The sequence below is a fragment of the Phytophthora ramorum genome (assembly GCF_020800215.1).
Source record: "Phytophthora ramorum isolate Pr-102 chromosome Unknown Phyram_PR-102_s0002, whole genome shotgun sequence".
In the NCBI taxonomy this organism is placed as follows: domain Eukaryota; phylum Oomycota; class Peronosporomycetes; order Peronosporales; family Peronosporaceae; genus Phytophthora; species Phytophthora ramorum.
In genome coordinates, this window is record NW_027150648.1 from 23,034 (window position 1) to 50,714 (window position 27,681).

General features: G+C 51.5%; 7 protein-coding genes across 7 annotated transcripts; 2 read left to right on the forward strand and 5 right to left on the reverse strand.

Annotated features, from left to right (window-relative positions):
* Positions 1–14: 14 nt before the first annotated feature.
* KRP23_1589 (uncharacterized protein) lies at positions 15–5,834 on the reverse strand (the record flags this gene model as incomplete). Its single annotated transcript, XM_067886251.1, has 1 exon — positions 15–5,834. The coding sequence occupies one exon, from the start codon at positions 5,832–5,834 to the stop codon at positions 15–17; it is 5,820 nt and encodes a 1,939-aa protein (XP_067748922.1).
* Positions 5,835–7,255: 1,421 nt separating this feature from the next.
* KRP23_1590 (putative cystathionine gamma-synthase) lies at positions 7,256–8,839 on the forward strand (the record flags this gene model as incomplete). Its single annotated transcript, XM_067886252.1, has 1 exon — positions 7,256–8,839. The coding sequence occupies one exon, from the start codon at positions 7,256–7,258 to the stop codon at positions 8,837–8,839; it is 1,584 nt and encodes a 527-aa protein (XP_067748923.1).
* A 360-nt stretch (positions 8,840–9,199) lies between these two features.
* Positions 9,200–11,771, forward strand: KRP23_1591 (uncharacterized protein; the record flags this gene model as incomplete). The annotated part of the gene is made up of 4 exons (XM_067886253.1): positions 9,200–9,334; positions 9,391–10,059; positions 10,130–10,214; positions 10,276–11,771. The coding sequence occupies 4 exons, from the start codon at positions 9,200–9,202 to the stop codon at positions 11,769–11,771; spliced, it is 2,385 nt and encodes a 794-aa protein (XP_067748924.1).
* A 53-nt stretch (positions 11,772–11,824) lies between these two features.
* KRP23_1592 (Mitochondrial carrier protein CoAc2) lies at positions 11,825–12,709 on the reverse strand (the record flags this gene model as incomplete). The annotated part of the gene is made up of 1 exon (XM_067886254.1): positions 11,825–12,709. One exon carries the CDS (start codon positions 12,707–12,709, stop codon positions 11,825–11,827), a length of 885 nt encoding a protein of 294 aa, XP_067748925.1.
* A 140-nt stretch (positions 12,710–12,849) lies between these two features.
* Positions 12,850–13,218, reverse strand: KRP23_1593 (uncharacterized protein; the record flags this gene model as incomplete). Its single annotated transcript, XM_067886256.1, has 1 exon — positions 12,850–13,218. One exon carries the CDS (start codon positions 13,216–13,218, stop codon positions 12,850–12,852), a length of 369 nt encoding a protein of 122 aa, XP_067748926.1.
* A 3,575-nt stretch (positions 13,219–16,793) lies between these two features.
* Positions 16,794–18,098, reverse strand: KRP23_1594 (RxLR effector protein; the record flags this gene model as incomplete). The annotated part of the gene is made up of 1 exon (XM_067896021.1): positions 16,794–18,098. One exon carries the CDS (start codon positions 18,096–18,098, stop codon positions 16,794–16,796), a length of 1,305 nt encoding a protein of 434 aa, XP_067748927.1.
* A 1,561-nt stretch (positions 18,099–19,659) lies between these two features.
* Positions 19,660–21,069, reverse strand: KRP23_1595 (RxLR effector protein; the record flags this gene model as incomplete). Its single annotated transcript, XM_067896022.1, has 1 exon — positions 19,660–21,069. The coding sequence occupies one exon, from the start codon at positions 21,067–21,069 to the stop codon at positions 19,660–19,662; it is 1,410 nt and encodes a 469-aa protein (XP_067748928.1).
* Positions 21,070–27,681: the final 6,612 nt, after the last annotated feature.

The following is a 27,681-nucleotide window of genomic DNA, read 5'->3' on the forward strand; positions in this document are numbered from 1 at the left end:
GCTGTTTTGCCAGCCTAACTCCACAGTCCCAGCTTCTTCGCTTGCTGCTGGAACTCCTCGATAGTAGTGAGAGAAATCGACTTCGATTGGGCTTCTAGCAGCTCTGCGTCAGGATCAAAACGCGATTCCTTCTCCTTCTTGGCTCGATTCATCGCAGCCCTCTTCTTCTGCTGCTTGGCATTGAGCGACATTGTGATCTTTGCATCGTCAAGCCAGTGTCGAGGTGGTGCGGCTCCGTACAGTCCAGCTGCAGATACGGCCGCGACGAGTGCAGCACGAGAATTGATGCTACTGTCGTGAACGCCGAGTGATGAAGGCAGCGAACAAGTAGACGTTGAAGCCGTGAGGCTTGTCAACTGCGACGGAGGTTTGGATACTGCTGCTGGTTGAGCGGCTGCTGAATTGTCGATGCTGCGAACATATTCCTGTTGCTCAGTGCCACCAGCAGTTGGGGCAGCCTTTGTTAAACACGGCGATGACTGAGACCCAAGCATCGCAAGCTTCTGCACACTGCCGTCCTTCCCCAACTTTCGGGTCGCCGCGTTTCTGAATTTCCTTGCGGCTTGAACGGCATGCGTCTTTCGTGCGACCACGTGAGAAAGAGGCGAAAGCGTGCAGTTTGGCGCCTTAGAGTGGTGCTCAGTCAAACGCGCCAAGTCACTGTGGGTTTGATTGCTCTTTGACGCGTCAAAAGTATCCGTCTGAGGACCATCCTCTTGATTCCCCGAGTGTTCATCAGCTCGAGTCTCAGCCCAAGCATTCTCCTCGTCTCCTTCCCGCTCGTCTGTCTCGGTCATCAACGCAAGACTCTCCTCCGGGTCGACCTTGTCAAAGAATCGGGTCTCCATATATTCTCGTGCGCCTTCATCAGGTACTGTTGACTTGGTGGGGGCGTTTTCACTGTCACTGCGGACTGGCGCGCCGTTGTTTGAGGGTTTCTCGGCACTCAGCCTGGTCGAGGCGCCAACCAGGTCGGCTGCAATCGTAGGCAAATGCGGAGGCGGGGGCGTACTCGCAGCAAGCTCCGCCTCGAGCTTTTGCTCGTCAATGGAGCTGTCCGTCGTGATCTCGATCGTGTAGTTGGGGAGGACAGCAAATTGTTTGTGTCTTTCGCCAGTCACGAGAGGAGGCCGACCTACTTGGGCAGGTTGCTGCTTACTGCCACGTCTCGATGCCGGTGGCGCGTGCGCCGACCCTGGGCTTGAGAGTGTGAAATCTACTGACAGGTTCAACAAGACCGAAACTGCGCCAGACTCGACTTTCGGCGACGGTCCCGACAAATTGGACAGCGCCAGAGTACAGTGCTCACGAATCATTTCACTCTCGAGTTTGGCGAGCTGAATCAGCGCAGGCATGGCGCCTTCCTCGACCATTTTGACAGAATTCGTCTCTTCCGGTACAGTTGTGAGGTTGCAGAGCGCTCCAGCGCAGCATTGGAGAGTGTTCAACGCGTCGATTTTCGCTGCGCGATACGACTCATTGACCAGCATCGGCGTGACTCCCAGATCGACTAACTGCTTGCGATACTCAGGCACAGAAGAGAGCGCCCACAAACTTGCACAGCAACGCCATCGAGTCTCAGGAAGCTGCTCGTCACTCATAAGCGCTCCGATGGAAGCGAGAGCGCTGCTCTCCACCAGGAATTGCGACGGTATGGGCGTCGGAGTGGACGAACATCTTTTTCCTGGGGTGAGAGCGCCCCTAACGTGCTCCAGCTCGATTGTAGGCACGAATGCGATGCTGCAGAGAGCATCTGCACAATCCAGAGAGGAGTTCACATCGTTGTTTGCAACGACATGGTGCACGAGGTTGCAGAATAACTCAAGGATTGGGGCCGGCTGTTGAGCCACTGCTGAAGCGAAACCCGTGATGTGGCTCAGCTGACGGAACAGAATGCAAACCAGCGCAACAAACTCTTCGTCGCTTGCGAGGTGCGACTCCATCACTGGAAGGCCGTCGCTGCTGGTGCTTTTGCGACTCGAAGTGAGAATTCCGTTCAAGTACACGACAACATTCTCCTTTAGCATGATCTCCAAGAGCTCCTCGCTGTGGGTCAAGCAGCAGAGAGTGAGTACGCAGGTCTTAATGGCTTGAGACGAGTACGATAAGAGGTCGTCCTTCTCATCCTCGCTCACGCTTGCGTGAATTTGTAGCATTTGAGTGAGTGCGCGAGGGATATCGGAGGCCTGCAAGAACCGACGAGTATCTTCATGCCACCCCAACCAGCATAGCGTCGCCGCAGCATACACTGCACATTCAGACGCGTCACAGTCCGCTTTAGCCGCATGAAGGTCTAGGAACTTCAGTAGTGTTGCCAAATTCGAAGAGGCTACCACAGCCATGCGGCTATCCTCGCTCTTTGCCAGAGTAAAGAACACAAGAGCAAGCGTCTTCTCTGAGCAGTGGCTGTGTGAGGGGTGGTGGTGGTGTTCGTGGGATTCAGAGTAGTAATCTTCATACATTGAGATCCGATGAAGCGCGTCCAAGATGCCCGTTTGAACGCTCAGCAGCCGTGAATTCTCATAGAACACGAGTTCTCCGAGTAATTTTTCATGCAAAGAAGCCAATCGCCTCTCCTCCGGGTCCAATTCGTACGTCATGAGCTGGAAAAGCGCTAGAAGTGAGGACCTCTCTGCACACAGCGCGTTCCGCCCAACGGGGTGGTTCAACAGTTTACCAAAGATAATAGTCACGAGTGTTGCCACTTGCTTCGAGGCCAATGCAGCATACGCCGACAGGATCTTCACCAGCCCCTCTTTGACCATGTGCTTCATGGTCTCGGCATTCAGAAGATTCAACACTGCGCGGATGCACGTCTCTTTCGTGGAAACACTGACGGCTCGAACCATGCTGATCATCATCAATACACCCACCGCACCTTCTCCAGCAAGCGCAGCTTCATTCCCACGGATGCACGACAAGTTGCACAGTACCTTAGCGCAGTCACGTTGGCTGTCTTCACTGTACGAGTTACTGAGAACGGAGACAATCGCGACCGTGCCGGCAGATGCCAACGTTTCTCGGATATCTGGTTCGACGGACAAGTTGGCTAGCGTGATAGCACAGCAACGTTGGATGACTGCGTCTTCTTTGATTTTCGCGAGCGTGGCTAGCACGGATATCACGCCCATGCGAACCAGCGCCGTACAGCAGCTCGGGTGGCACGATACACTAGCCAATACATGGCAACAGGACGCTTTGCTCTCTTGGTCATGGGACTCCACACACGTTGTCAGGACCATTTCGATGGCGCCCACTTCAACCATGATGAGTGAGCACTGCTCATCTCGACACAGGAGACTTAGGCAGGAGCAACAAAACCGCTCCACGATGACGTTCGCGTGCTCCAGTACTAGGATCCTCGTCACACACTGCACCACTTCGGCGTTGCAAACGTGAGCTGCGGTGTGTGGGTCTGCGGCCAAGCAAGCAAATGCCGCGGTACATCGAGCGCGAATCTCACTCAGAAGACCCGCGGACTGAAGACTGCCTGGGTCTGTGCTAGCAGCTTCACCCGCGTTGACTTCATCGATGCTGGTCAAGAAGAGAAGCGCTGGGATCACTCCTGCGTCAGACACTGCGACTCGGGTCGAAGCTTTCTCGCAAAGTCCATGCAGTGCCTTTGAGAAGAGGTTTCGCGTCTCGTACGACTGCGCTGGTGCCATACTCAGTTGAATGAGGGCAGTAATTGCCCCAGCCGTGACAATATCCGCTGCTGCCTTCTGCACACTGAGAAGATTGCACAATGCGAGCGTACACATTTGCTTAGCATCGTCCCCAGTGGATCGTCTTGACAGAGTGGACAGGGTATTGACGGCATCTCTCTCGACCAATTTCACGCGTGAGTCCTCGCAGCACGACACGTTGTAGAGTGTACGAGCACACACTTGCAGGAGATCCTCCTCCTTGGCTGCCTCAGAAGTACATGCAGAGCTGTCTCTCAAGGTTTCATCTTGGCCGACGTCACGATACAGTGCGTTGACAAGCAGTAACAGTCCCTCTAATACCATCCGAATCGCATTCCCTGGATCTTTGCTCAGGTTCCAGAGCGTGATTCCAATCAGACACTTGGTCGTGATAGCGCTTGACGCCCCCGCCAGCGCCACTAAGGTGCCCATGCAGCCTTTCGCAACCATTTCATTCCTGCACGTCGGTAGTCTCGACAGATTCAGTAAAATATGCGCTAGCAGCTCCTGTATCAACGGGATATTTGGATGAAGCAATGACGCGATGGCACTGACAATGCCTTCCTCCATAAGACGCAGCCGAGTTCGCTTCAGATTGGATAAGTTGCACAAGGCCTTGGCGGTGATATCGTCGTACTCCTCCTCCGTTCTACCAGGATAACCTGAATTGCTGCTTCCGTTTCGAGTCGTCGTGAGAGCAATGAACGCTTTGAGCACGCTCTCGATCTTGTGGTAGGACTGCGAGACACACGTAAGGTTGAAGAGCGCACAACGGCAAATGTGCGACACCTTCTCGTGCTCATTGATCAGCGTTGTGAGGGCACTCACAGCGCCATCCTCCACAAGAAGATCCTCCACTCCTTGTAACGAGCAGAGGTTGCACAGCGTGATGGCACACGCCGTCCGAATCGTCTTGTCTTCCATGTCGTTTACGATCTCTGCGACTGTCTTGGCTGCTCCCTGCTGCACAATCACACGACGCAGCTCGCAGAGATGAGATAAATTCATCAATGCAGTGACGCAATTCAGTCGAGTCGTGTTGTCTCCATCCTTACACAGCCGTATCAGAGCCTCCACGACATTCTCCTGCACCATCAACCGCGCGTTATCCGGGTTAAAGCTCCAATTGCTCAGCGTTAGGGAGCACCGTTGCTGCTGTTTCCGCTGCACGCTGGTCAGTGTGGATCCTAGGTCGGCATCGTCTTCACTTGGACTTGCGATCACAATCGTCGAGCCTGTACGACGAGAAATACTCATCTTACTACCAAGGTTTCCAGTTGCAACTGCAAATGCATCCGAGACTCCATCTTTCAGCACACTTCGACCTTCGGCTCGACCAAGCTCCCCCCAGGGCAGACTGAATTCAATCTTCTTGCTTCTCAGGTCCTCGCTAGACATCACCGCCTGCAAACTTCGCTTCATGCGGGACATATAGAGCATGCCATCGATGTACTCGCCACGCGTTCCGAACATGTCACCAGCGTACGGTTTGAACGCTTGGGACGAATACTCGGCACCGATACGCTTCCGTCCGTTCTTCCGTATCAGCTGAGCGGTCTTTGTCGTCGCGGAGAACGCCGCAGCAGTTGGCACTGCTGCCTGCGCTGGGGGTGATGGAGTTTGACTGTGGAGACTGAAGACAGAGTTGAGTCTAGCAGACGGATTTCGGTTGGTTCGGCTACTTGGCAAAAGATTGGCAGAGATACTGGTAGACGCAGGAGGAGGAGTGAGAAGCTGCTGCTGTGGAGGCTCCGGGTTTCCAACTAGCCGCTTTGCTGCTTTATCCGCGTACTCCATCGCAAACTCGTTGGTACCATAGAAGTTTGGGATCATCTCGGTTGGTGAAACAGCGATGCTGCTCTCCACTAGCAATCGGAACACTCGATCTCGATCCCGTGCGTAACCTGCTGGTGCATTGGACGATGCCGTGGACTTTTTCTTCGTTGCAGGTGGAGGCTTCATTGGACTCCCAGCGACAGGTGAAGCTTTTACGCGACTTCCATTCTTCCCTGCTAAACCTGTGAACGGGGGCTCGCCGTCTACTGATGATGAAAAACTTGCTCTGCCAACGACGTAGGAAGGTGCAGCAGCTTGAAGGTCTGCAGCAAGACGAGCCTTTTCACGATTCCAGAGCGCCGTGAGGTCCATGGGAGTGCCACCACCGTCTGCTCCTCCACCGCTTGAGGTAAAGGAAAGTGTACGTGCAGCAATAATAGAGACTTGAGACTGGTCACGGCAGCCTTGGGGTAACGGTTGCCCCCACTAGCCGAGCATCAATAAATCCTAGAAATTCGATAGTTGTTCATGACAGCGCGAATTCGTGCTTGGGGTACTTCATGTGGTCTTAAGCTCAGCAAAAGGCACGCTTTTGGTACAAAACAACTCTGACCTCGATCGATTTATTGCTGTGAATCTCGGCGGCTTGCAGAGTTGCCTCACGGAACGAAGAACTTGAGCTTGAGCTGCTCAATTTCTTGTCATCACGGGCTAGTGAACATTCCAGTTATGCAAGTGGTGCAGAGTTTGAAGCGCAAACATGAAAATGAGGAGAAACGTAGCCAGTTGGGTTGGCAGCCCCAACGGTGTCATCCAAGTGCCTCTACAGTTGAAAGTAAGAAAGCGGATCTTCCAGAAGGGAAGTATGCGCGTTGGAGAGAGCAGTGAAGCTGGTCATTTTCGAATTTGACGCCAACCTACACACTGTCCACGGTCGACCAGAATTTGCGAGCCCTCGATCCGAAGGCAGTTGAGCACTACCTCTTGGATGCCTCTCGGCGTGAGGACGACTTGGGCTTTCAGGTATGCGAGGCGTCGGTCGAGGAATGGCTCGAGTACCGCACCAGCCACCTTGGCGGACCGCGTAGCTTGACATGGAATAATGGGGCAAGCTACATGGTGGAACCAGATTCAAGTGCACAATCGGGTGTCATCTCGGTGCTGTGGATGATGATGTTGGTCTTCACAGACACCTTAAGCCGCCATTTTCAGTTTGCTGACGACGACTACCATGACCGCGCTGAGGTTTTGCATCCCGACGAGCCTGGCATCAGATTTCACCACTCCCCACCAATTGTTTTTGATCCCACCGGCTTCTAGCAGCCGGACGTGGTTTTCGATTTGCCGATCATCTTTTCCCACATGTATCAAAGCTTTCGAGTTGGAAGGCGTATTCGCTTGTCCAGTACTAAGCTTGTCGTGCCTTTCGTTAATGTAGTTGTGGCTTGAAGCCACAGCTTTTCTTGTTGTTTTGGCTCACTATCGAAAAGCATTTCGCAGTGTTTCCTTTAGACTTCAAAACGGATTGCGCGCGCGGCATACGCGCCATCCCCTTTCAAAAATTGATTTTAACATTAGCATTCGATAACCAATAACCTTCATTATCGCATACTCTCCTTGAACCCAGCCAACCGTGAAAACACTTCATAATCGATTCCAATATGATAACAAATACAATGAATCTACCCCGATGTCAAAACACTTTCTGTATTACTGTACTACTGTCGCACCAGTGTTAGACCGCCACTATCGCTCTTGCGTCCTAGAGCTCCAGTGCCGATTCCTTCCTAGTCATGTCTTCCCTGACGCCGGAGCCGCTGGGCTCGTCGCTGCCCCCTCGCAACTCGCACGCCATCTCCGTGTCCATGCCCGACTGGGCGCATGTCGTGGGCTACGAAGAGGCGCTCCCGGAGGTGCTGGACGCCATGGCCTGTGGCTATCCGCGCTTCTTCCGCCACCCGCTGGTGGTGGCGCTGTCCGGCGTCATCCAGTCTCAGAGGTTCCCCGAGGACGACGTCGACCTATGGGAAATAGTACCCGTCCCCACTTCCGCCGTGGCTGAGCGCTTGCGCCACTTCCTCGTGGACAGCAACCAAGCAACTGTCACACCTGATCAAGTCTCCGTGCATGTAATCAAAGAGGTCGTGCACGTCGTGCGCTTCCCACGCCGCCTCAGCGCCACGGCCAAGCAGTTCTGGCAGCACTCGGGGGAGATCGTGTCCTCTCGACACGCGGAGAAGCTGCTGCAGTTGCTACAGACCGAGCAAGTGCAGGCGCCCGCTCTGGGGCAGACAAACAACCATTTGGCGCTCAAAAGGCGCGTTTCCGAGCTGTACCTGCCGTCTGCAGACCCTACCAAGGTCGCACTGTACCCTACGGGTATGGGTGCCATCTTCTCTTGTGTGAGAATGCTGCAGAAGCTTCGTGGAGCCGAGTGCAAGAGCATTTTGGTGGGGTTCCCCTATGTGGACACCCTCAAGATTCTGTCCCGGAAAGAGTGGTGTCCTCAGGGGGTGCACTTCTTCCCCGCGTGCGGGGACAAGCAGATGCAGGAGGTGGAGGCCATCGTGGCCCAGGAGAAGGTGCTCGCCATCTTCACCGAGTTCCCGGGCAACCCGCTGCTGTCCATGCCGGACCTCAAGAGGCTGGCCAAGTGTGCCCACGACAATGGCACAGTGCTGGTGGTGGACGACACGGTCGGGTCCTACAATGTCAACACGATGCAGCATGGCTGCGCCGACCTGGTGGCCACGAGCCTGTCCAAGATTTTCGGTGGCAAGGGCGACGTGATGGGCGGCAGCGTGGTGCTGAACCCGGAGGGGCCCAAGGCCAAGGAGCTGGAGGCCCTTTTCGACCCGGAAGAAGACTCGTTCATCGTGGAGGATGACGTTGAAGTTCTGTTGGAGCAGTCGGAGGACCTGGCGGAGCGTCTTGCCAAGACGAACGTGACCACTGCCGATATCGTTCAGAGACTGCTGAAGCACCCGATGGTCAAGGAGGTGTTCTATCCTACGCTTGGCGACGCCAAGAACCTGTACGACCCGTTTCTGAACCCGTCCGAGTCGACTGACCAGCCTCGCTACGGCCCGCTGCTGTCTATTCTGCTGCCTGGTGGACTGGAGCCGGCCAAGGCTTTCTACAACGCGCTGAAGATTGCCAAAGGCCCCAGTCTCGGCACGAACTTCACTCTGAGTTGTCCGTATACGCTGCTTGCACACTACGGCGAGCTGGATTTCGTCGAGTCTTGTGGCGTCGACCGTAACCTGATTCGCATTTCCATCGGCCAGGAGGATCCTGGAGTGATTTGGGCGGACTTTGAACAGGCTTTTGCCGCCGCTAGCGTCTTCATCACGCCTGAAACGTCCGCGTCCAAGTAGGTAGACCAAAACCAAGTCACGAAGCTGCACGGCCTGCGCCGAGCGAACTATTGCTGCCGCCGGTATATCTACTGTCTTTGATGCAGCAAGATGCACTGCCGGTAGACCAAGACCGCTTCCCGCATGGCTCGCATATTTTTAGTGGTATGGGATGAACGCTATTTTGATGTGCTTGGGAGCTAAGTGACTGAATTGTAATTCGTTCTAGACGACTCGAGGTGTTGTGCTGCTAGCGCGGCGAGCTTGGGAGACTGGCAGTGCTCATATTTCATTTCTCGCTCTGGTTTCACCTGTTGATTGTCCAGCGTTCGAGCGTGAGCTATGAGCCCAGCGATCTCGACTGCGTCGTCCTGGTCCTCAATGCAATCGAGAGTCACAACGCCAAGATCGACGTCTCGAGGTCAGGCTGCGTGGTACGAGGATGAGGGGGACGTCAGTGTCAGCGCAAGCAGCAGCCGCTACAGAGTGTTGGATGAAGACCAGAAGAAGCGAGAGGTATGTGCAAACTTTCTAGCGGCATACATTTGAACTAACCTTCCCTGCTCTTGCAGACTGAGGACGTGGACCGTCTTATCAACGACCTCAAGGCTCAGCGCCGATGTCGCTCTACAAACAGCCGAGTAAGGAAATCTTCAAGCAGACAAGAGGCACCAGTGGTCCCGATTCGAAGTGGTTCTCCACGACTGAAGGACAAGTCAGAACGACTGAAGCTTTCTCAGCGTGGCAGTGGTCGACACTCGTTTGAGGATGATGTTGGCGGAGGTGACGAGCTGTTACCTGGGGATGAGCAGAATCCTGATGCTGTCTCGCAGTCTTTCCAGGACCAGGTTTTGAATGAGCTTCGTAAATTGAAGGAAGCTCAGCGTTTCGAGTTCGAAGCTCTTGAAAGACTGCAACGCGAGAAAGATGAGGCTGAGCGGAAAGCTCGTCACCTGGAACAACAGCTACGGCAGCAGCAGCGCCAGCTTTCTCATCGAGAGGGTAAATCTTCTCTCGGATCTGGTACAACGCGCAGGATAAAGACACGCCAAGAGGTTATCCTCGCCAATGATGCTTCTGACGAAGAGAACAACGATGAAATTTACTCAAGCGAGAACAGAAATTCTGGCGACGCGTGTGAGCAGAGCGAGTTAGAAACAGAGCGGGGGGATCATGAGCTCATCGATTGGGACGACGTGACAAAGTCCCCACCGCCGTATTTCACGACAGCGTCACCTGCGGTAAGTCCCTTACTGTGGAATCAGCTGACAGTGAAGAGCTCTGACCTTTAAGGTGCATTTGACCACGTAGACATCACCGTTCAAGCGCAGCTCGGGCTGGCCAGCATGGACAGGTGACGAATCGCTGCCGCCAGGACCTGCATCAGACCCGCTAGGTAGCTTTCGATTGCTTACTTCTCGTTCGACTCGGATATCTCACTCTACTTTTGCAAACAGAATCGGAGCCAGCCGAACCACTTCGTCATCGATCTCGCTCTCGAAGCAAGCTCGAACCGACCTCACTGTCCAGGTCACGGTCCAACAGTGCCATGTCATCTCATGTTCGACGCCTAAGTCAAAGCAGATCACGCAGTCCGTCGGCAACAAGAACGAATCGCAGTGCTCAAGACAGTCAAGAATTGCGACGCTCTTGCGCGTTCTTTGAGGACAAGGCCCGCGCACAAGCTGAGGCTGAACAACGTTCAAAAGAATCAGCCGAACGCCTCGAACGAGCTTGTCGGGCTGCTCCACCCCAAAAACTTTTAGAACGGCAAGCTTTAGCAGATGAGCGGAGGTCGCAGCAGCTAAGAGAGCTGGACAAGACGAACGCTGAGCTAGCACGTGAAAAAAGAGCCAAGCCGCGCGAAGTACCAGTAGCTACGTACCTGTCAGCGGGCGATGCCGAAGCGGCCGAGCAGAAACGCAAAGAGCGGATCCGTCAGCGTGCCCAGGAAATGGTGCAAGCTGCAGAGATGCCATCAAGAATGGCGATGGCGACCAAGAAAGCTACAGCTGACGCTACTCCGGCTGGCGAGGGTTGGTCGGAGGTTGATCACATGTCCGTGAAGCTGAAGAAGAAGCTGAGGCAAGCAGCAGAGGAAGAAGCCAAGAGACGTCAGCACCGACCGAAGCCCGTGCCCAACTTTGACCAGCTTCACTCGCAATGGGATGCTGCCCTGAAGAAGCGGATGGAACTTGCGAGGCGCAACCAGCACGAAGAGGACAGTGTGAACAACGACGACGAGGCCCCGTCGAAGAAGAGAAGCGCCGAGTTTTTCACTTCACGAGCAGACAAACTGGCCGAACTACGTGAACAGAAGGAAGCGCGCAAGCTGCGCCTGCAGGCCAAGGAAGAAGCGATCCAGCAGCATGCAAAACGAGCTCAAGAGAAGCTACTGACGCGCGCTCGTGCCTCCCTCGGAACGGATGTGGGAAGTCAAAGGAAGCCTACCAAGTCGGAAGCACTCCGAGCACAGAAACTCATGGCGGAGACTACCAAACAACAGAAGGAGCGCCTTCGCGAAGAGCGTGACGCTGATGCTCGGGAGCGGCGACGCGAAGAGGCTACTCGTCGTGTCCGCGCGCAGGTTAATCGATCGGAGAATGTCCGTCGTGACAACTTCGCAGGCACCTTCGTGGACTTGAAAGATCTGGATGCCGTCGCCAAGGAAAAGGCTCGCGAGCAGCGGCAGCAGTTCAAGGAGGCGATCGCACGCAACAAAGAGAAACTGTTGGTGGCTGCTGCGGCTCGTCCGAGTCTCATGGAGCGATTCACGACTGGAGTGAAGCGTGAAACCCACCGTCGCGCCGCTCTCGAAGCTGTCGTCAAGACTGTCTTCCAGAAAGACCTGTCTGCTCTGAAAGGCGTCCTCACCGACGATGAACAGGAGCTCGCTCGCGAAATGGTGGCCGCCGACGAAGCCAAGAGCGACAAGAACAGCGAGGACGACTAACGTAGTTACAAATGCATTTATCTCCAGCACGCACCTCTATCGTGAATATGCCCTCAGTCGATCAGACTCTTGAGGAAGTCGTAGGTAGCGAACTGCACGCCCATATTGGGCATGGCTCTCACCAAAGTGGGGGTCAGTCCTCGGTAATACACTGTCCACCCCTCGTTCCTCGCCAGCTTGACATAGCAGTCCCACGCGCTCCTGTACTGTCTAGTGACACCGCCTGCTCCCTGCATCTGCAGCCGCCTCCTGACTGTGTCGTTCGGGTACGTGAAGATGGTGGCGAGCACTCCGGCGCCTCCGCCACATAGAATTTTGCCTGCAAAATCCGCCTTGGGGTCCACATCCTGCGGCAGCAGCGACGTCAACATGTCGTAGGACCCGAACTTGATTCCTTCGTAAGGGAGCGCGCCGAACAACGTGGGGCCGATCCCTCGGAAGAGTGCACGAGGCCCCTCCTCTTTGAAGGTCCTCATAAAGGTGTGGACGATGCCGCTGTACACCAAGTTGTCTCCAATTTGGCCCGAGACCCGCGTGCGGATGAGGTCCAGCGGGTACGTGATGACGGAGGCCGTGAAGCCCGAGAGGGACCCGGCCACGAACGGCCCCCAAGCCGGGAGTTGGTTCTGTCCCTCAGGGTCCATGGAGCGGAAGAGGTCCTTGTAGAAGTCCGAGAAGGCGAAGAGTACAGCTTTGTGGGGCACCACGCGCACACAGGCGGCCATGTTCCCTCGCCAGAAGCCGACAACTCCCTCGCTTACGAAGATGCTGCGCGTGGTCTGCAGCATCCCCACGCTCTCCCCGGTTTGGCACACGATCTTGACGCGCTCGAAGGGAGCCACGACGGTCTTGGCCACGATGCCAGCGCCGCCCCCCGCGGCCATTTGCTTGAGCTGCTTAGAGTTCCATTGCGGCGCGTACGAGGACGACACGGCCATACCGACAATGGGGGAGTGAGCTTTTGTGTACACCACACCGAAGGTCTACAATCGAACGATAATATCGGCTTTGGAAAATCTGGTTTATATAATACCTTCTATTCTGTCTCTATTGTCAAATACGATGAGGAAATAATGCTTCACTCGTGGCGAAGTCGACGTGCGTCCTTGCCGCCGAATGTGCGTTTCCACCACTTTCCGACGCGCTGGACGAGGCCGTTGCCGTCGTACGTGGTCACGGTGACCATTTTGCCTTCGGTAGTCGCGGCTCCGTTGGGCGGCACTGCGTTTCCACCTATTGACCGTACGGCCACTGCAGCCCTTCCACCTCCGATGCGTTCTTCGGGGTGGTTGGACGGCTCGAGTGTGTTGAGGTTGAGTGGCTGCACGGTGCGGATATTCTCCGTCGCGGCGCTCGACGTCTTGACGCCGCATTTACTGGCGGACGAGAAGTTGCTGGTAGCCAGTAGAACCACCGTGATGACCAGAATGAACTGGCAGAATCGCATTTTGCTTGACAAAGTGATGTTGGTCGATGGATGCAATTTGTGGAATGGCATCGTGGACGAAAGCTTTTCGCAGGCATTGACGAGCGATGTGGAGCCATTCGTCTCCTACGTTTTTGGTTCGTCACACAAGAGGGCCTTGATTGGATGGCGGACTGCTACGCTACGTCAAAATACAGCTAAGCAATCGTAAGCAATCCCCGAGTGATTGGCTGCGAGACTCGTTAAACCTGTTCCGCGCACGCAGGACCCGGTTCTGAACCAGGCTTGTCACATTTGATTATCTTATGATTATCCTAGATCAGGTGACGCTCGGCTCGTCGAATTTTGCGAGTTTACAAACGAAAGTCAGCATCAAGTCAAATGAAAGTGTGCTCCAACGCAAGGCGGTGCTGTCATTCCGAGCCAGGGTTCCTTCAGGGGCGGATTTCGATGAGTGAGTACACCAAAGATTTCCGAACACGGGGAAAAGACTATGCAGAAGAGTCTTTTGCGCTTTTGAAGCTGTAAGGAAGTTTCTTCCGAAGTGTATGCATAATAATCCTACTCGCATTGGGAGCCCAGCCACCCCAAACATTGTCATTTTTTGAGAGCTTCCTTATTGACCACGGCTGTTTGACACCACTTTAAGGCAAAAGCAAAACACTTTTATTAATATCTATGCAAATGCTTTTAGAGAGCGATACGTGACAACCTCGGCATCCACACTTACAACAACCTGCTTTGCAATACCGAAGTGGAGCACTATTCCGACATACAAAGTTGAGCAAACTAGGTAACATCAACAGACGAGGATTCCTTAAGTATATCTGGCCTCCTATTGATTGAATTGAAGAGCCTGCAACTCACGGGCGACTCTCCCCCTGCCATTGACCTTTCCTTCAGCAAGGTTCTGTGCCAGCTCCATATCATCAAAGGGTTTCACTAAAATGACATAAGACACCTTTTTCCCGTTTTAGTTATCTTCGCTACTCATTTTTCAATACCAAATACTTCAAATATCGAGGTTTTCGTGATCCATCTTTTTCAGATAGGAGATCCAAGTGTTCCACATTGAGCTCTCGAACACTTTTTGTTCCTTTCCTTAATCAGTTTATTAATAAGCCGCAACACATCGCTAGTCGATCACCCATTCTTGAACTGTTGCGCCTCCGATTTTGGACAATCGACCTCTTTTTGTGCCATCAACTTCGAAGCTGTCAATATGGGGCCTTCAGAGCATCGTTCCCGTCTAGTAGTAGTAAGTTTGAAAGCGTTGCCCACAGTTATATCATCACCCTCCCAATTATTCAACTGGCGAAACCACTTTCGCCAGAATTTCCTCGTCGCAGCGTGTCGTCAAATTTACTAGCATGAACTCGATTTTCGATTTCGAAGTGAGGTACTAGATTAATGTCATTTAGTTTCGCCTAACGCCACCTAGTGTCTACTTCTACGGGTACTGATTCAATGATTGTACGTTGGAGACCCAAGTGCTCCTCAACATTGGGTTGATCAAAATAACATCCTTGTTTAGTAGGAGAAAGTTGGCACCATCGCCTGCTGCTTTGCACCCCTTCAAACTGATTTTATTGGCGTCTCTCTCCGTTGTAACCAACATCTTCGCCAAGCCTACCTTATCGTATTCAGAGTCAAAAAAGGTTTTGTCTGGGTTCTCCTTTTTTACCTTCGACATGTATGAGATCCACGTCTTCAACACGGGCTCTCAAAAAGTTTGTCTCTCGCCTCGTTCAATATTAGAAGATCAAAACCATCGCCCGCCGGTTGCTTTAACTTTCTCAGTACCTGTAGTTCTTGGAACCTGCCGGCCAAGGTTCTCACGTGAGAGTACTTCTTTGCTGAAGCATATATGATTGCTAATTACGGTTCGTCAGAGTTGAGATGATTGCGAGTTAACCAGCTATGAGTTTGGTTTTGGCCACACAATCTGCGAGTTACGGGAAAAGCTAGCCTTGAGCACTATCAAGTCTACATTTGCAACTGGCTTATCTCAACCGGGCGCGTGTGCTGCTGACTCAGAAGCTAAGAGCCATCTTGGTCTTTGCCGCGTATATTACTTGGAGTAGTAGATTTATAACACTCCACTTCATTGAACCCATTATTCCCCGAAGGGCATCCTACAGGAATGTAGCCTACAGAGTCCGAAAGGGCTAATGCCTGAGCCGGCTATCACCATGTAACCTTCCCCACCTCCAGATAGGCACACGGCGACACTAGAAGGCGTTTCTGCTACGTCTTGTCTTGAAGCAAACTTGGACTGTGCTCAGCCTCGTCATGCAGGTCGCGTGACGTGACATCCGTTGAGCAGCTCTCGAGTCGACGCAGCATTCTCCTCGAGCATCACGTCCACGTTGGGAGGTCCGTCAAGAATAGCATTTTTAAGTGTGGCGGGTAGCTCCTCAGCAGTGAACAACGGGATGTTGGGACTCCTTCAGCGATCTTCTTCTTCTTCTTCTTCCTCCTCCTCCGCCTCCTCGCCTCCGCGGAGGACGGCGCTTACGCGACACTGGAGTTTGGAGACTGGACGAGTGTGCCTGACGGAGCGAAATGAAAAGTGAGAGCTTGCTGGAGCAGTGAAGCGCTGCCAGGGAAGTCTCGGGGAGTACCCAACAACGCCTTCAAGAACACCTTCGAATTGGCTGCAGACGCTGGGTCCATCAGAGCAATGTTGAAGGGCGTATATACTGCTGGACAATGCGTGCGGCCAGCAATGGCTAGATAGCAATGGTTAGACTTGAGAGAGCTGCACGGGCAAACCTTCCCAATGACTGGACTGGGCAGTCCCCTCGTTAGTGCTTTATACTTCCCTACACGTTGTGAAACAGACAAAAGTTCATCACATGAGAACAATACCCGACGTATCGGATTTCTGCTTCTGTCGTACACTCTGACATCGGGGAATGAGGGGGAGGGGGGTAAAGTCATGCAGTTGAGCATGCATATTTTTATAAAGTCGAAACCTTGCGCTGTCGATAGCAGGGCTGTCACTCTACTAGTACGATGTAGTACTTCGTCGTAGTATCTATTCGTGCTGTTTGAAGTAGAAGTCAACATCAGAGTAAAATGGTAGTTTGCATCTTACGAGTGATGTAATGCCCATATCCCAGATCTACCAAAGCGGTCTCACTTCTCGCTGCACTCCCAGCCAAGCATTTTTATTATTCCACTCGGAGCCATGCCAATACATGTAACCTATTAAAATCAACGTAGTCGAGTATCACTTTTGTGCTCCTCCTATCAAACTAGTTTTCCTTAGACCGACATATCAGTGGGGGTCATTCCAGCAGCGAGCCACTGCTTGAACTGTAGATCCTGCAATTGAGTGATAACCTTCGTTGTGACTTCACTAGTCGCTTTTTGTTTTGCAAAGCCAATCATCCGGGCCAGTTTTATGTCGCCGTCAAAACGCGTCCGGAGTTTTCTTGTCGAGCTTCGTCACGTACGAAAGCCACCCGGACTCTCCAAGAATTTCTGTCCTTCTTTGTCCAGCTTCAGCAGCTTGAAAACGTCGTCTCCATTTTCCCTTAACTTTGCCACAGCTCTTCCTCCAACTTCCTGTCAATCTCCTTCGTACGGTCCTATTTGTTGGCTGCGGTAACCATCTTCGCCACACCTTCATCACCACCGTAGTGCTTTTTCAGCACCACGAACATCAATTTGTCCGCGTTCTCTTTGTCCAGTTTAGTCAAATAGGCCATCCAGACTCTCAGCATTGGATTCTCAAGAACGTTGCCCCCGTCCTTGTTCGATAGCAGAAGCTTGAAAACATCGTCTGCTGTCTTCCCGTCACTCCGCCAATTTATCAACAGTACCTCCTCCAACTTCCGGGCAAGGCGAGACGTTTTATCGTCCTGCTGTGCCGCAATCAAAATCTTCGCTAAGGATGGCTCGTCGTAATATGTCAAGAGCTTGACCAAAATCATGCCATACGGGTCCTTACTCTGCCATCGGACGTAAGAGATCCAAGTCCTCAACATCGGGCTCTGAAGGAGTTTTTCACCATCCTTGTTCAGTTTCAGTAGCGTGAAAATGTCGTCGACTGTCTTGCCTTCCCTCAGCCATCTGTTCAGCAGCAGCAGCTCCAGTTTGTCTGCCATGACAATAGTGCTTGCACTATTCTTCGCACCTACAATCATCTTTGCGAGAACTTCGTTGCTGTACAGTTTCTTGAGGGACGAAAATATAACCTCGCCCGGGTTCTCCTTATTCAGCTGAGTAACGTAAGACATCCAAACAGGAGCCAGCGGGGTTTCAAACAGGTTTTCGCCTTTGCCATTCAGCTTCAGAAGCTTGAAAATATCGTCTCCCGTTTTGCCAGCGCTCTCCCAGTTCTGCAGCTGGGCCTTTTGTAGCTGAATAGCAACAATTCTCGATTTGAGGTCCTGCTTCGCCGTAACAAGCAACGCCGCCAGAGCCTCATCACCGTAATGACCCACCAGCGCGGAAGCCATCGACGTTGGAGCTTTCTCGGGGTTCTTCTTGAAGTTCTTGGCCACCGTGGTCGCCCACTTCTCAAACTGCGCGCTTTGAAAGAGTTTGTCGCCGGTTCCCTCAACCTGGAGGCTCTTGAACAACTTGTTTGTGGTCGCTTGATTGTTCGACGTCAACTTGTTCTTTGCAGCTTGAGCCATCTTCTTCGCAAACTCGTTGAAGACTCTCTCTTCAGAGTCGTCGTCGTCTTTCGTTGCCTCCAAGAAAGTCCTCAAGCTACGATAGCCTTGGAAGCCACGTAGTTGATGCCCTTGGGCACGATCCAACGTTTTTGGTTTGGCGACGTTCGACTCCGATGCCACCGAGACAGCGCCGACGCATGTCAGTAGAGCGAAAATGGCCAAGAGTATCGCGCAGCGACTGCGCGAACAGGGGCTGAACTTGGCCATCATGCTGGAAGCTGGTCCAGCGAAGTTCGAAGCAAATTGAGGAATGAACAGCTACAGTGCCACTAAGCTTCGAGCGCGACTTGCTTGTTAACAATTACGACCAATTTGTTACCGAGGAAATGCGATAAACACCAGCAGAAATCGGACTTTTCACCGCATGAAGGGGGATGGTCATAGTACCAACTAAGGCGAGCTCAGTCTCAACAAAGCTCATCGCGTTTGTCAGGAGGCATTCCGTGTCCATTTGATACATCCACCATGAATGTATCCCGAATGCGTGGAAATACTGAGAAGCTCAGGTCAAAGTACATGTACTTTGACGTACTAGGGTGAGAAATATGGTAGGTTGGCCTGGCTTCACATGTGGCTTCCCAATCTCACAATCCGATCCGGTACAACAGCAATATGTACATGTTAATCACACGTACAGGACATGCATGTAGGTAGGTTACAGGTAACCTACCTACTGGATCGGATTGTGCGATCGGAGTTTCTGGCTTGTTATCTCAGGATCGGACAATGCTCGCAGCTTTGCATACGTGATTCGAAACGAACTGTCAACGTGATTCAAGACGCCACATCACTCCACGTCACGTGAACATTCCCGACTGCGTCTAGATTCTACGGTAATGACTGCTTCGGAGTTGGGGGAGGGGGGTTAAATCACCAATAATCCGTTTTGAGGTAAATTCGCACCAGCAACAGTTGTTTGTAGTGTTCGCACATACACAAACTGTACTGCAGTCACTACAGTTTGCAAACTGTGTAGTGCATAGCAACATGTATGTGGAGTTAGGAGGCTCTCATCGGTGCATTATAGAGCTTGCCCTCGGCTCGCATGATCCAACCAATGGCGGGCTGACAAGGACTTATGCACTGCTACCAGTCATCTCAATTCAGCTCTGGGTTGCACGCACTCCTTCTTCATTTCCCAATTGTGAAGCTGCCGACAACTTCCCCCATTGCACCACCAGTATTATAGTAGTGATTGCATCGTAGCTGATGTTTAAAATTGTAGGAGGCACAAACAGACTACCACGTTTGCAAGCACCCCTTACTGTTAGTTTAGTGTGTAGTAAAAATCACAAACTGTCTGCGGAGTACACAACCTGTTTGGTTGATGACAAATAAATCCGGATCTCGGATAAACCAGTTCGTCCGTAGCGATAAGTGAACAGAACAAAATCATTGCAAAGCACAATAGTCCCTTCGCAAAGATCTGAATGAAAATTGATTTGTTTAATATAAAAAGCCGAACTCCATGCTCCTCAAACGCTCTCACGTACTGAGATCGCGTCCTAGGTTTTCTTGTTGAGCTTCTTCTCATATCAAATCAATGTATTGGAGTGTACCGTCAATCGTTCTGGGTTGGCGAGGGGCCTCCGCTGGGATCGAAGCTGAGGACGGTTTATTTTGCAGTTTATCTATGATAGGAGCACGGGTAATGGATTGGACGTAATGCTTAGGGAATGAAGATTCAAGAAAGTATACTTCAAATGGATCAGGATAATCGACCCAGCTTCTTAACACCTCTCTGTGGTGATTCCCCATCTGTATTGCGGTTTTAAGCATTGACCTTACCGACATTGAGCGTGTAATATTCACTGTATGCGAGTAAAATCTTTACGTCAGTCGAATCGATGAGAACGAAAGTGAACTCCTTGGTGATAGAATCAGGTGTAACTCCTTGCTTCAGCCATTTCTTGAACTGCAACGCCTGCAACTTGCCAGCAAGTGTCTCCGCGCCTTCAGCCTTTATTAGGGAAGCCTGGTACTTCGCGTCAGCCAGCATTCTTGCGAGCCCCGCACCAGTGAACTGTTTCTCTAATTCCAAGATGACGATAAATTCATCTGGTTTCTTGCTGAACTGGTTCAGCCTAGTCACATACGAGATCCATGTCCTCAAATCCACGGTGCTAAACATCTTTTTGCCGCTGTTGCGTAGTTTGAGCAGCTTGAAAATATCGTCAGCGGTTTTTCCTTGGTTTCGCCAAATCTCTTCTTGTAGCTTGGATGGTGTACTTGCGCTAGACTTCAACATGAAGTAAGATACCCAAGTGTCGAACATCGGGCTCTGAAGGAGTTTTTCACCTTCCTTGTTCAGTTTGAATAACTTGAAAATGTCATCGATAGTTTTGCCTTCACTCATCCATTTGCTCAGCAGCACCTGCTCCAATTTCTTTGCCGTGGCACCAACGTTTGCACTATTCTTCGCCCCTCCAATCATCTTCGCGAGAACGTCGTCGCTGTACAGTTTCTTGAGGGATGAAAATATAACCTCGTCCGAGTTCTGCGCATTCAGCTTGGTCATGTAAGATATCCAAGTGGCAGCCACCGGGCTTTCAAACAGCTTTTCTCCTTTGTCATTCAGCTTCAGAAGATCGAAAACATCGTCTCCAGTTTTGCCAGCGCTCTCCCAGTTCTGCAGTTGTGCATTTTCCAGCTTAGTAGCAACAGTTCTCGATTGGTAGTTCTGCTTCGCCGTAACAAGCAACGCCGCCAGAGCTTCATCGCCGTAATGATTCGCCAACGTGGAAAACATCGACGTTGGAGCTTTCTCGGGGTTCTTCTTGAAGTTCTTGGCCACCGTGGTCGCCCACTTCTCAAACTGCGCGCTTTGAAAGAGTTTGTCGCCGGTTCCCTCAACCTGGAGGCTCTTGAACAACTTGTTTGTGGTCGCTTGGTTGTTCGACGTCAACTTGTTCTTTGCAGCTTGAATCATCTTCTTCGCAAACTCGTTGGAGACTCTCTCCTCAGAGTCGTCGTCGTCTTTCGTTATCTCCACGAAAGTCCTCAAGCTACGATAGCCTTGGAAGCCACGTAGTTGATGCCCTTGGGCACGATCCAACATTTTTGGTTTGATGACGTTCGACTCCGATGCCACCGAGACAGCGCCGACGCATGTCAGTAGAGCGAAAATGGCCAGGAGTATCGCGCAGCGACTGCGCGAACAGGGGCTGAACTTGGCCATCATGCTGGAAGCTGGTCCAGCGAAGTTCGAAGCAAATTGAGGAATGAACAGCTACAGTGCCACTAAGCTTCGAGCGCGACTTGCTTGTTAACAATTACGACCAATTTGTTACCGAGGAAATGCGATAAACACCAGCAGAAATCGAAACGCAACAGCGCATCATGCCTGCCTGACTCAGGCCGACTCAGACCCTGAGGAGGCATTGCGACCATAGCCGATTCACCAACTGATTGCACAAGTTGAGTAGGTACGACTCAACCTACATGTAGGCTGAATTTCACAGTAATTTCATAAAAACTCCAATCCTCCAATCTGGTCTGGTCGGTTGGGTAGGTAGGTTACCTACCAGATCGGATTGAAGCTTCTGGCTTGTTATCGCAGGATTGGACATCGCAATCGGATTGGTGGAACGAACTGGATTCAAGTCACCGTCACACCACATCACACGTGAGCATTGCCAACTGTAGAATACTGTATACCAATAGAGGTTTTTAGTTGTTGGACTACCAACAGGTCTGGAGCAACGAAAAGCCGCAAAGTCCGTGGATAAATTACCACTCGATGTAATGATGCGATCAAATGCTACGCCATTATAAAGGGTGGGGTATTGTTGTTCCAAATGATGGTAAGTGGCCTTCTATTTGCTGTTATTGTGTGTGTTTTCCCCTACAGAAGCCTTTTGATAATATAACAGACGTGACCTGGTGTCATTCGTCTGTCTTGGTGGGGCTGAATCTGGTAGCTACAGCGTTTTTTCGTTGTACAATGGAGCACACCAGCAAAACACGACCTGGAAGCAGTTCGGACAACAACGCGCGTTGTTTGGAACAACAATCCAATCCAAAATACCCTCAGTGCAAATCCAGACACAACTTCAACCACTGAAGATGAGCCCTGAATTTGGCGCTAATTGCGAGATAGTTACCACAAGAAACCGGGTCAAATTTCTTATTGGGTCTCGCTTTCGTTTTCCTTGTTGAGTAGGGTACATGTTTTCAACGAACAGTTGCCCATATTATAATTGTATGACTGTGCTCATAAATATCTAGAGCTGTCTAGTTCCTGTTCCTGGACTAACTCGGGACAAAAAACGAGATGATCCAAAATTATACGCCTCCGGATCTAGATCTTTCTTCTCGGCGTGGGGCCCAAATGGAGAGAGGAAGCTCACTTAATTTGAAAGTCATGCAGTTCAATACGAAGACCACGATACGAAGCTCTAGGACTCGTTACTATGCTCTTCGTGACTGTAGATGACGGAGCAGCACGGGTACATATTAATAGGATCAGGAACAAGCAGCACTATCCTGCAGTATAGCTGGATAATTACTCAAGTCGCACCAATTGACAAAAGGTACGAAAGAGGTGCTCCGTCACGACAGCATACCTGCAACACTTCAGATCCGCATCCAAGACGAGCTGTTGAAAACTAGCAGCGACAATGAGCCACAGAAAGGATTATCAATAAGGCAAAGTCTCCAGCGATACCAGGACTCTATAGTTACTTAGATAGAGGGCCTCTTAACCTCCCCCCAGTATCGCTGGCTATAAACGAAAAACATTGCTGGGCTAAAGCGCTTGATAGCTCCATAGCAAAATCGCACACGCACATGTCGAAACAGCAGGCGCTTGTGTTGGAATGCACATCTGGGACCTAGAAAGTTGAAGAGAAAAAGAAAGCTGAGAAGCCAGGAAGGGGCTTAGGAGCTGAGATATCAGGTCACTGTACGACAATGGGCTTGAACCCGTTGTCTAGTAAATGTTGGTAGGAGCCGATGAGGTAGGGCTCTAACGTTCAATGCATTTAGTCTTCATTTTGAATCGCCACACGTACGAGTGCGCCTGGAACCGGTACAGGTTCCAACAGGGTTATGAGCCCAAAGCACGGGAGGTCATCGGATTCCATGATGTCGAAGCCGATGAAGTACACCAGCGATGGAGTGCCCAAGAATTGGGACGGCAAGGATTGGCAGACGTACAAGTGGGCCATGTTGACAGTGTTTGAGGAGAACAATCTGGAGGACATCGCGGACGGCTCGTTGACCACGGCAATGCTCCAGACATCTTCTGCAGAGAAGAAGGAGGACTTCAGGCTCAAACAAGTCAAGATTAAGCGCATGATAGGGACGTCGGTGCCTCCGGAGATCCTACAGCAAATCAGCGACAAGAAGACCGGATCGGATATGTGGGCGGAACTTTGCGACCGGTTTGAGGGTAAACAGAGTGAAGCGACTCGAGCCTACACGATTCGTCGCTTGGTGAGTGAGCTTTGGCAAATGAAGCTATCACCTGGAGCAGATGCAAATCTCCACCTGTGCAAGATGTTCAGTGTACGAACAGAGCTGACGAACTTGAAGTATACTATTGAGGATATGGACATGGTCGAGATGATGCTCGAGAGCCTGCCGTACCAGACAGAGTTCGAGAGTTTAAAGTCATCGATCCGCTATGGAGCAGATCCAAGTGTGTACACCCCAATTAAAGTTCGCGAGTTGATTCGTGCAGCTGCAACCTGACAGACTTAATTCCGCGGTAAACGGAGTTGGAAGAGCGGGGACCGGAAGCATGATGGTGGAAAAGGTGGCGATCATGGGAAAGGTGGTGACCACGGAAAAGGTGGCCAGCAAGGCAAGTCAAAGGGCAAGCCAAGGGCATGTTTTGTTTGTGGTAGTGAAGATCACCTCAGGGCAAACTGTCCGAACAAGGACAGCAAGCAGAATGGTGCTACTGGCTATGAGCAAAAGCGCAAACCGAAGAGCAACGTCACGATTCGTCAAATCGATAACGAACCAACAGATGCTCGTGATTATAATTTGGGAGTAGTTGCCGGTGTGGTGACTGAGCAACCGATGGATGAGGCTGCTGACGAACAGCAAGTTGATGCTGAAGTAGCAGAGCTACGTGTACAAGAAGATGCAGAGAGTGCTGGAGCAGAACCAGTTGACGGTGCAGCTGCTGACAATCTGGCGGATGCAAACCAAGGTGCTCCTGCAGAGGCACAAGGTCATTGGTGGTATTTCGATACAGCCTCTAACTCGCATGTCATTGGAGATCGTGCGTACTATGTGTCCTTTACAGGAGACACGACTGAGATGCAGAGCGTGCACGGCATCACGCCAAACTTGGCATCGCGCATCGCTGGAGTTGGGACTGTGGCAATCGTCACTGAGGTGGATGGTGAGCAGACGGTGGTGTACATTGACGACGTGTTTATATACCCGGTGATGAGTTCGGGTTGTTCTCGCCTGGGTTTGCACGTAACCAAGGATTTGAGTTTGCTGTCGACCCTGCGACGATGAACTTCCACGTCTCTATTGAAGGAAGGACGGTGATAGTCGCGACGCAGCATGACGCTACGTGGGGCTTCCGGGTGATGCATCCTTCGATCCCAGGCAACTTGAACATCGGTCCGGAGTGCCGAGCAGTGTGCAACTACACTGTGGCCGAAGGGGTGGCACCGCTGTCACTCTGGCACGAGAGATTGGGCCACACGTGCTCTCAATACCTGAAAACCATGGTTGATAAAGGTTTGGTGCGGGGAATGATGCTCACCCAGCGTCAACTGGACACATGTGATGCCTGTCATCTGGCGAAGCAGAAGAAAAGCAAGCATCGGAAGAAACTTGATCGCGCTCTCAAGCGACCGAACCAAGTTGTGTATGCGGACCTACTGATCCCAAGTAAGTCAAATGGTACTCGATTCGAAGCCGTACTTGTGATAATGGATGGTTATTCGCGTTACGTGACGGTGAAATTGCTGACGTCGAAGTCGAACACTAAGGTAAACCAGCACCTGAAAGAGTACGTTCTTTGGGCGGAGCGGCAAGCTGGTCGGAGTATGGGTGAAATCTCGTTCGAGGTGAAGCAAGTCCTGACAGATAAGGGTGGCGAGTTTGTCAACACCGCCATGGCAGACTGGTACGCGTCGCAAGGGATTGAACACATCCAGGTAGGACCCAAGAGTTCTCAGCTGAACCTTTGCGAGCGCACGCATCAGTCATTGGTGGAGATGACTAAGGCAACGATGTTACAGGCAGGATTTCCGGTTAGCCTGTGGCCTGAGGCACTTCGCAATGCAGCTTACGTAAAGAACCGGGTGTACAATAAGGGAACACAGGGAATCCCGTACGAGAAAATGTTTGGCATCAAGCCGGATGTGCATCAAATTCGCAAGTTCGGAGCGTTGGCATACGTGCACGTCCCTGTGACGCCAGGACGCCGAAAACACCACAACAACGCAAAGATTGGCTACGTGTTGGAGCTATTACGTGGATGTCGCGCCGGCAATCTATCATCGCGCTGTCCACGGCTGAGGCTGAATACGTGGCCGCGTGCGAGGCGACCATGGAAGCTCTTGCGATGAGGAACATCTTGCAGGAGATTATGCCGTACAACTCGATTAAGTTGCAACTCGGCATTGACAATCAGGCTGCATACGTGATGGCTACGAACCCCACGTACAGCCGTCGAACTCGGCACATTGAATTAAGATGGCACTATGTGCGCGACCAAGTGGAGAGAGGAGCCATCAAGTTGCACAAGGTGAAGGGAGAGGCCAATCCCGCCGACACGTTCACGAAGCCTTTGGAGAAGAAACGTCTCAAGCGACTGCTCCTGGACATTGGAGTTGGCGCTGCTGATTAAGTCGAAGAGTGATCTTCGAGGAGGGCGTGTTGGAATACACATCTGGGACCTAGAAAGTTGAAGAGAAAAAGAAAGCTGAGAAGCCAGGAAGGGGCTTAGGAGCTGAGATATCAGGTCACTGTACGACAATGGGCTTGAACCCGTTGTCTAGTAAATGTTGGTAGGAGCCGATGAGGTAGGGCTCTAACGTTCAATGCATTTAGTCTTCATTTTGAATCGCCACACGTACGAGTGCGCCTGGAACCGGTACAGGTTCCAACAGCTTGTGGCACAGCAAGTATAATAATTGCTGCAGTTGCGACCCACGCTACTGGTAGAGCAGGAATAGAGCAAGAAATTAGTGTATTTATATTTCCTCGGTCGGGCCATCATTAGGATCCTGAGCATTTCACCCTGTCTGAATGACAATGTTTGACAGTTCTAACTGATAATAATTAATGAAACATAAAGAACTATAGCCCCCACGTGTCGTGCAAATGGAATTGTCGAGGTATCACTATCTCTTTCAGCCATTATTCAGCTTTAACATTAGAGAATATGGCAAGTTGAGATCAGAGAATAAATTGCGAAATGAGATTAACGTTAGAGGTCCTACAGCTCAGCCCACCTACCAAGGACCCATTGGGGCAGCAGCTCTTGCGTTTTACCTTCCTTCCTGCGCGCTGCTGCTCCTCAAATAGTTGTTCCTGCTCCACCACTCATGGTTGTCGCCGCGCGCCACTTGCCCAAGGCTGTCGCTGCTTACGTCGAGTTGCTTCGGCGACACATGTCTTGCCTTGCCATTCGCGGGGGCGTCCTGTACACGGAGACCAGCTCTCCGATTGGCGTCGACATCGGCTTCGGAATCAACAGCAGGATCGGTAGATCGCAGTGTCGTCTGGATCCTAGCGCCTTGGGCGCTCAATAGAGAAACACCAGACCAGCCGTTTGTATTTGGATCTTACAAGCAGTGTATCGTAACTGTTTATGGCCACACTCCAGATCTACCAAAGTGACCACACTCCGGCGACGTTCAACTAGTACTCGCTGCGTTGGCCTTAAAAAAGTCGGAGTAGTCGAGAATTACTTTTGTGTTCCTCGTATCAAACTGAGCCAATAAAATGTTAGCCGATACTCTTTCGGGAGTCATTCCAGCAGCGAGCCACTGCTCGAACTGTAGATTCTGCAATTGAGCGATAACCTTTTCCGTGGCTTCACTAGTCGCTTTTTGTTTGCAAAGCCAATCATCCGGGCCAACTCGATGTCGCCTCCAAAACGCTTCTTCACTTGCGAGACCACGGCCGGACTTTTCTTGTCAAGCTTCGTCACATACGAAGTCCACGTGCTAAGTTACTTCCTTCTTCGTCCAGCTTCAACAGTTTAAAAATATCATCTTCATCTTTTCCTTGACTTCGCCACAGCTCTTCCTCCAACTTCCTGCCAATCTACTTCGTACTCACGCCTTTGTTGGCTAGAGTAACCATCTTTGCCACACCTTCATCACCGTAGTGCTTTTTCAGCACCATGAACATCCATTCATCCGGGTGCTCTCTGTTAGCTTGTTCAAATAGGAGATCCAGACGTTCCCAAGTGAACTCCCGAAAATTGTATCTCCCTCCTTGTTCAATTGTAGAAGCTTGAAAACGTCGTCAGCTGATTTCTCAGCGCTCAACCAACTTTTCAACGGCACCTCCTCCAACTTGGCACCGATAGATCCCGTAGCAGAACTCCAGCCGTGGGTGGAGTATACACTTAGTTGTTCTGGGTTGGCAAGAGGTCCTTCACTACTGATTTAGTTAGGGTATATTTTGCTGCTAATCTACGATAGTACCACCAGTAATGTTTCGAAAGTGCAATGTCTAACGGAATGAAGAGTCAAGAAGGTATAGTTCACGTGGATGAACTGTACTGTTCTTTAAGCAAAATAACTGCGTAAGCAACCCGGCTTCTTACAATCCCTCTCTCTCTCTCTGGCGATCGGTTATATTGCGG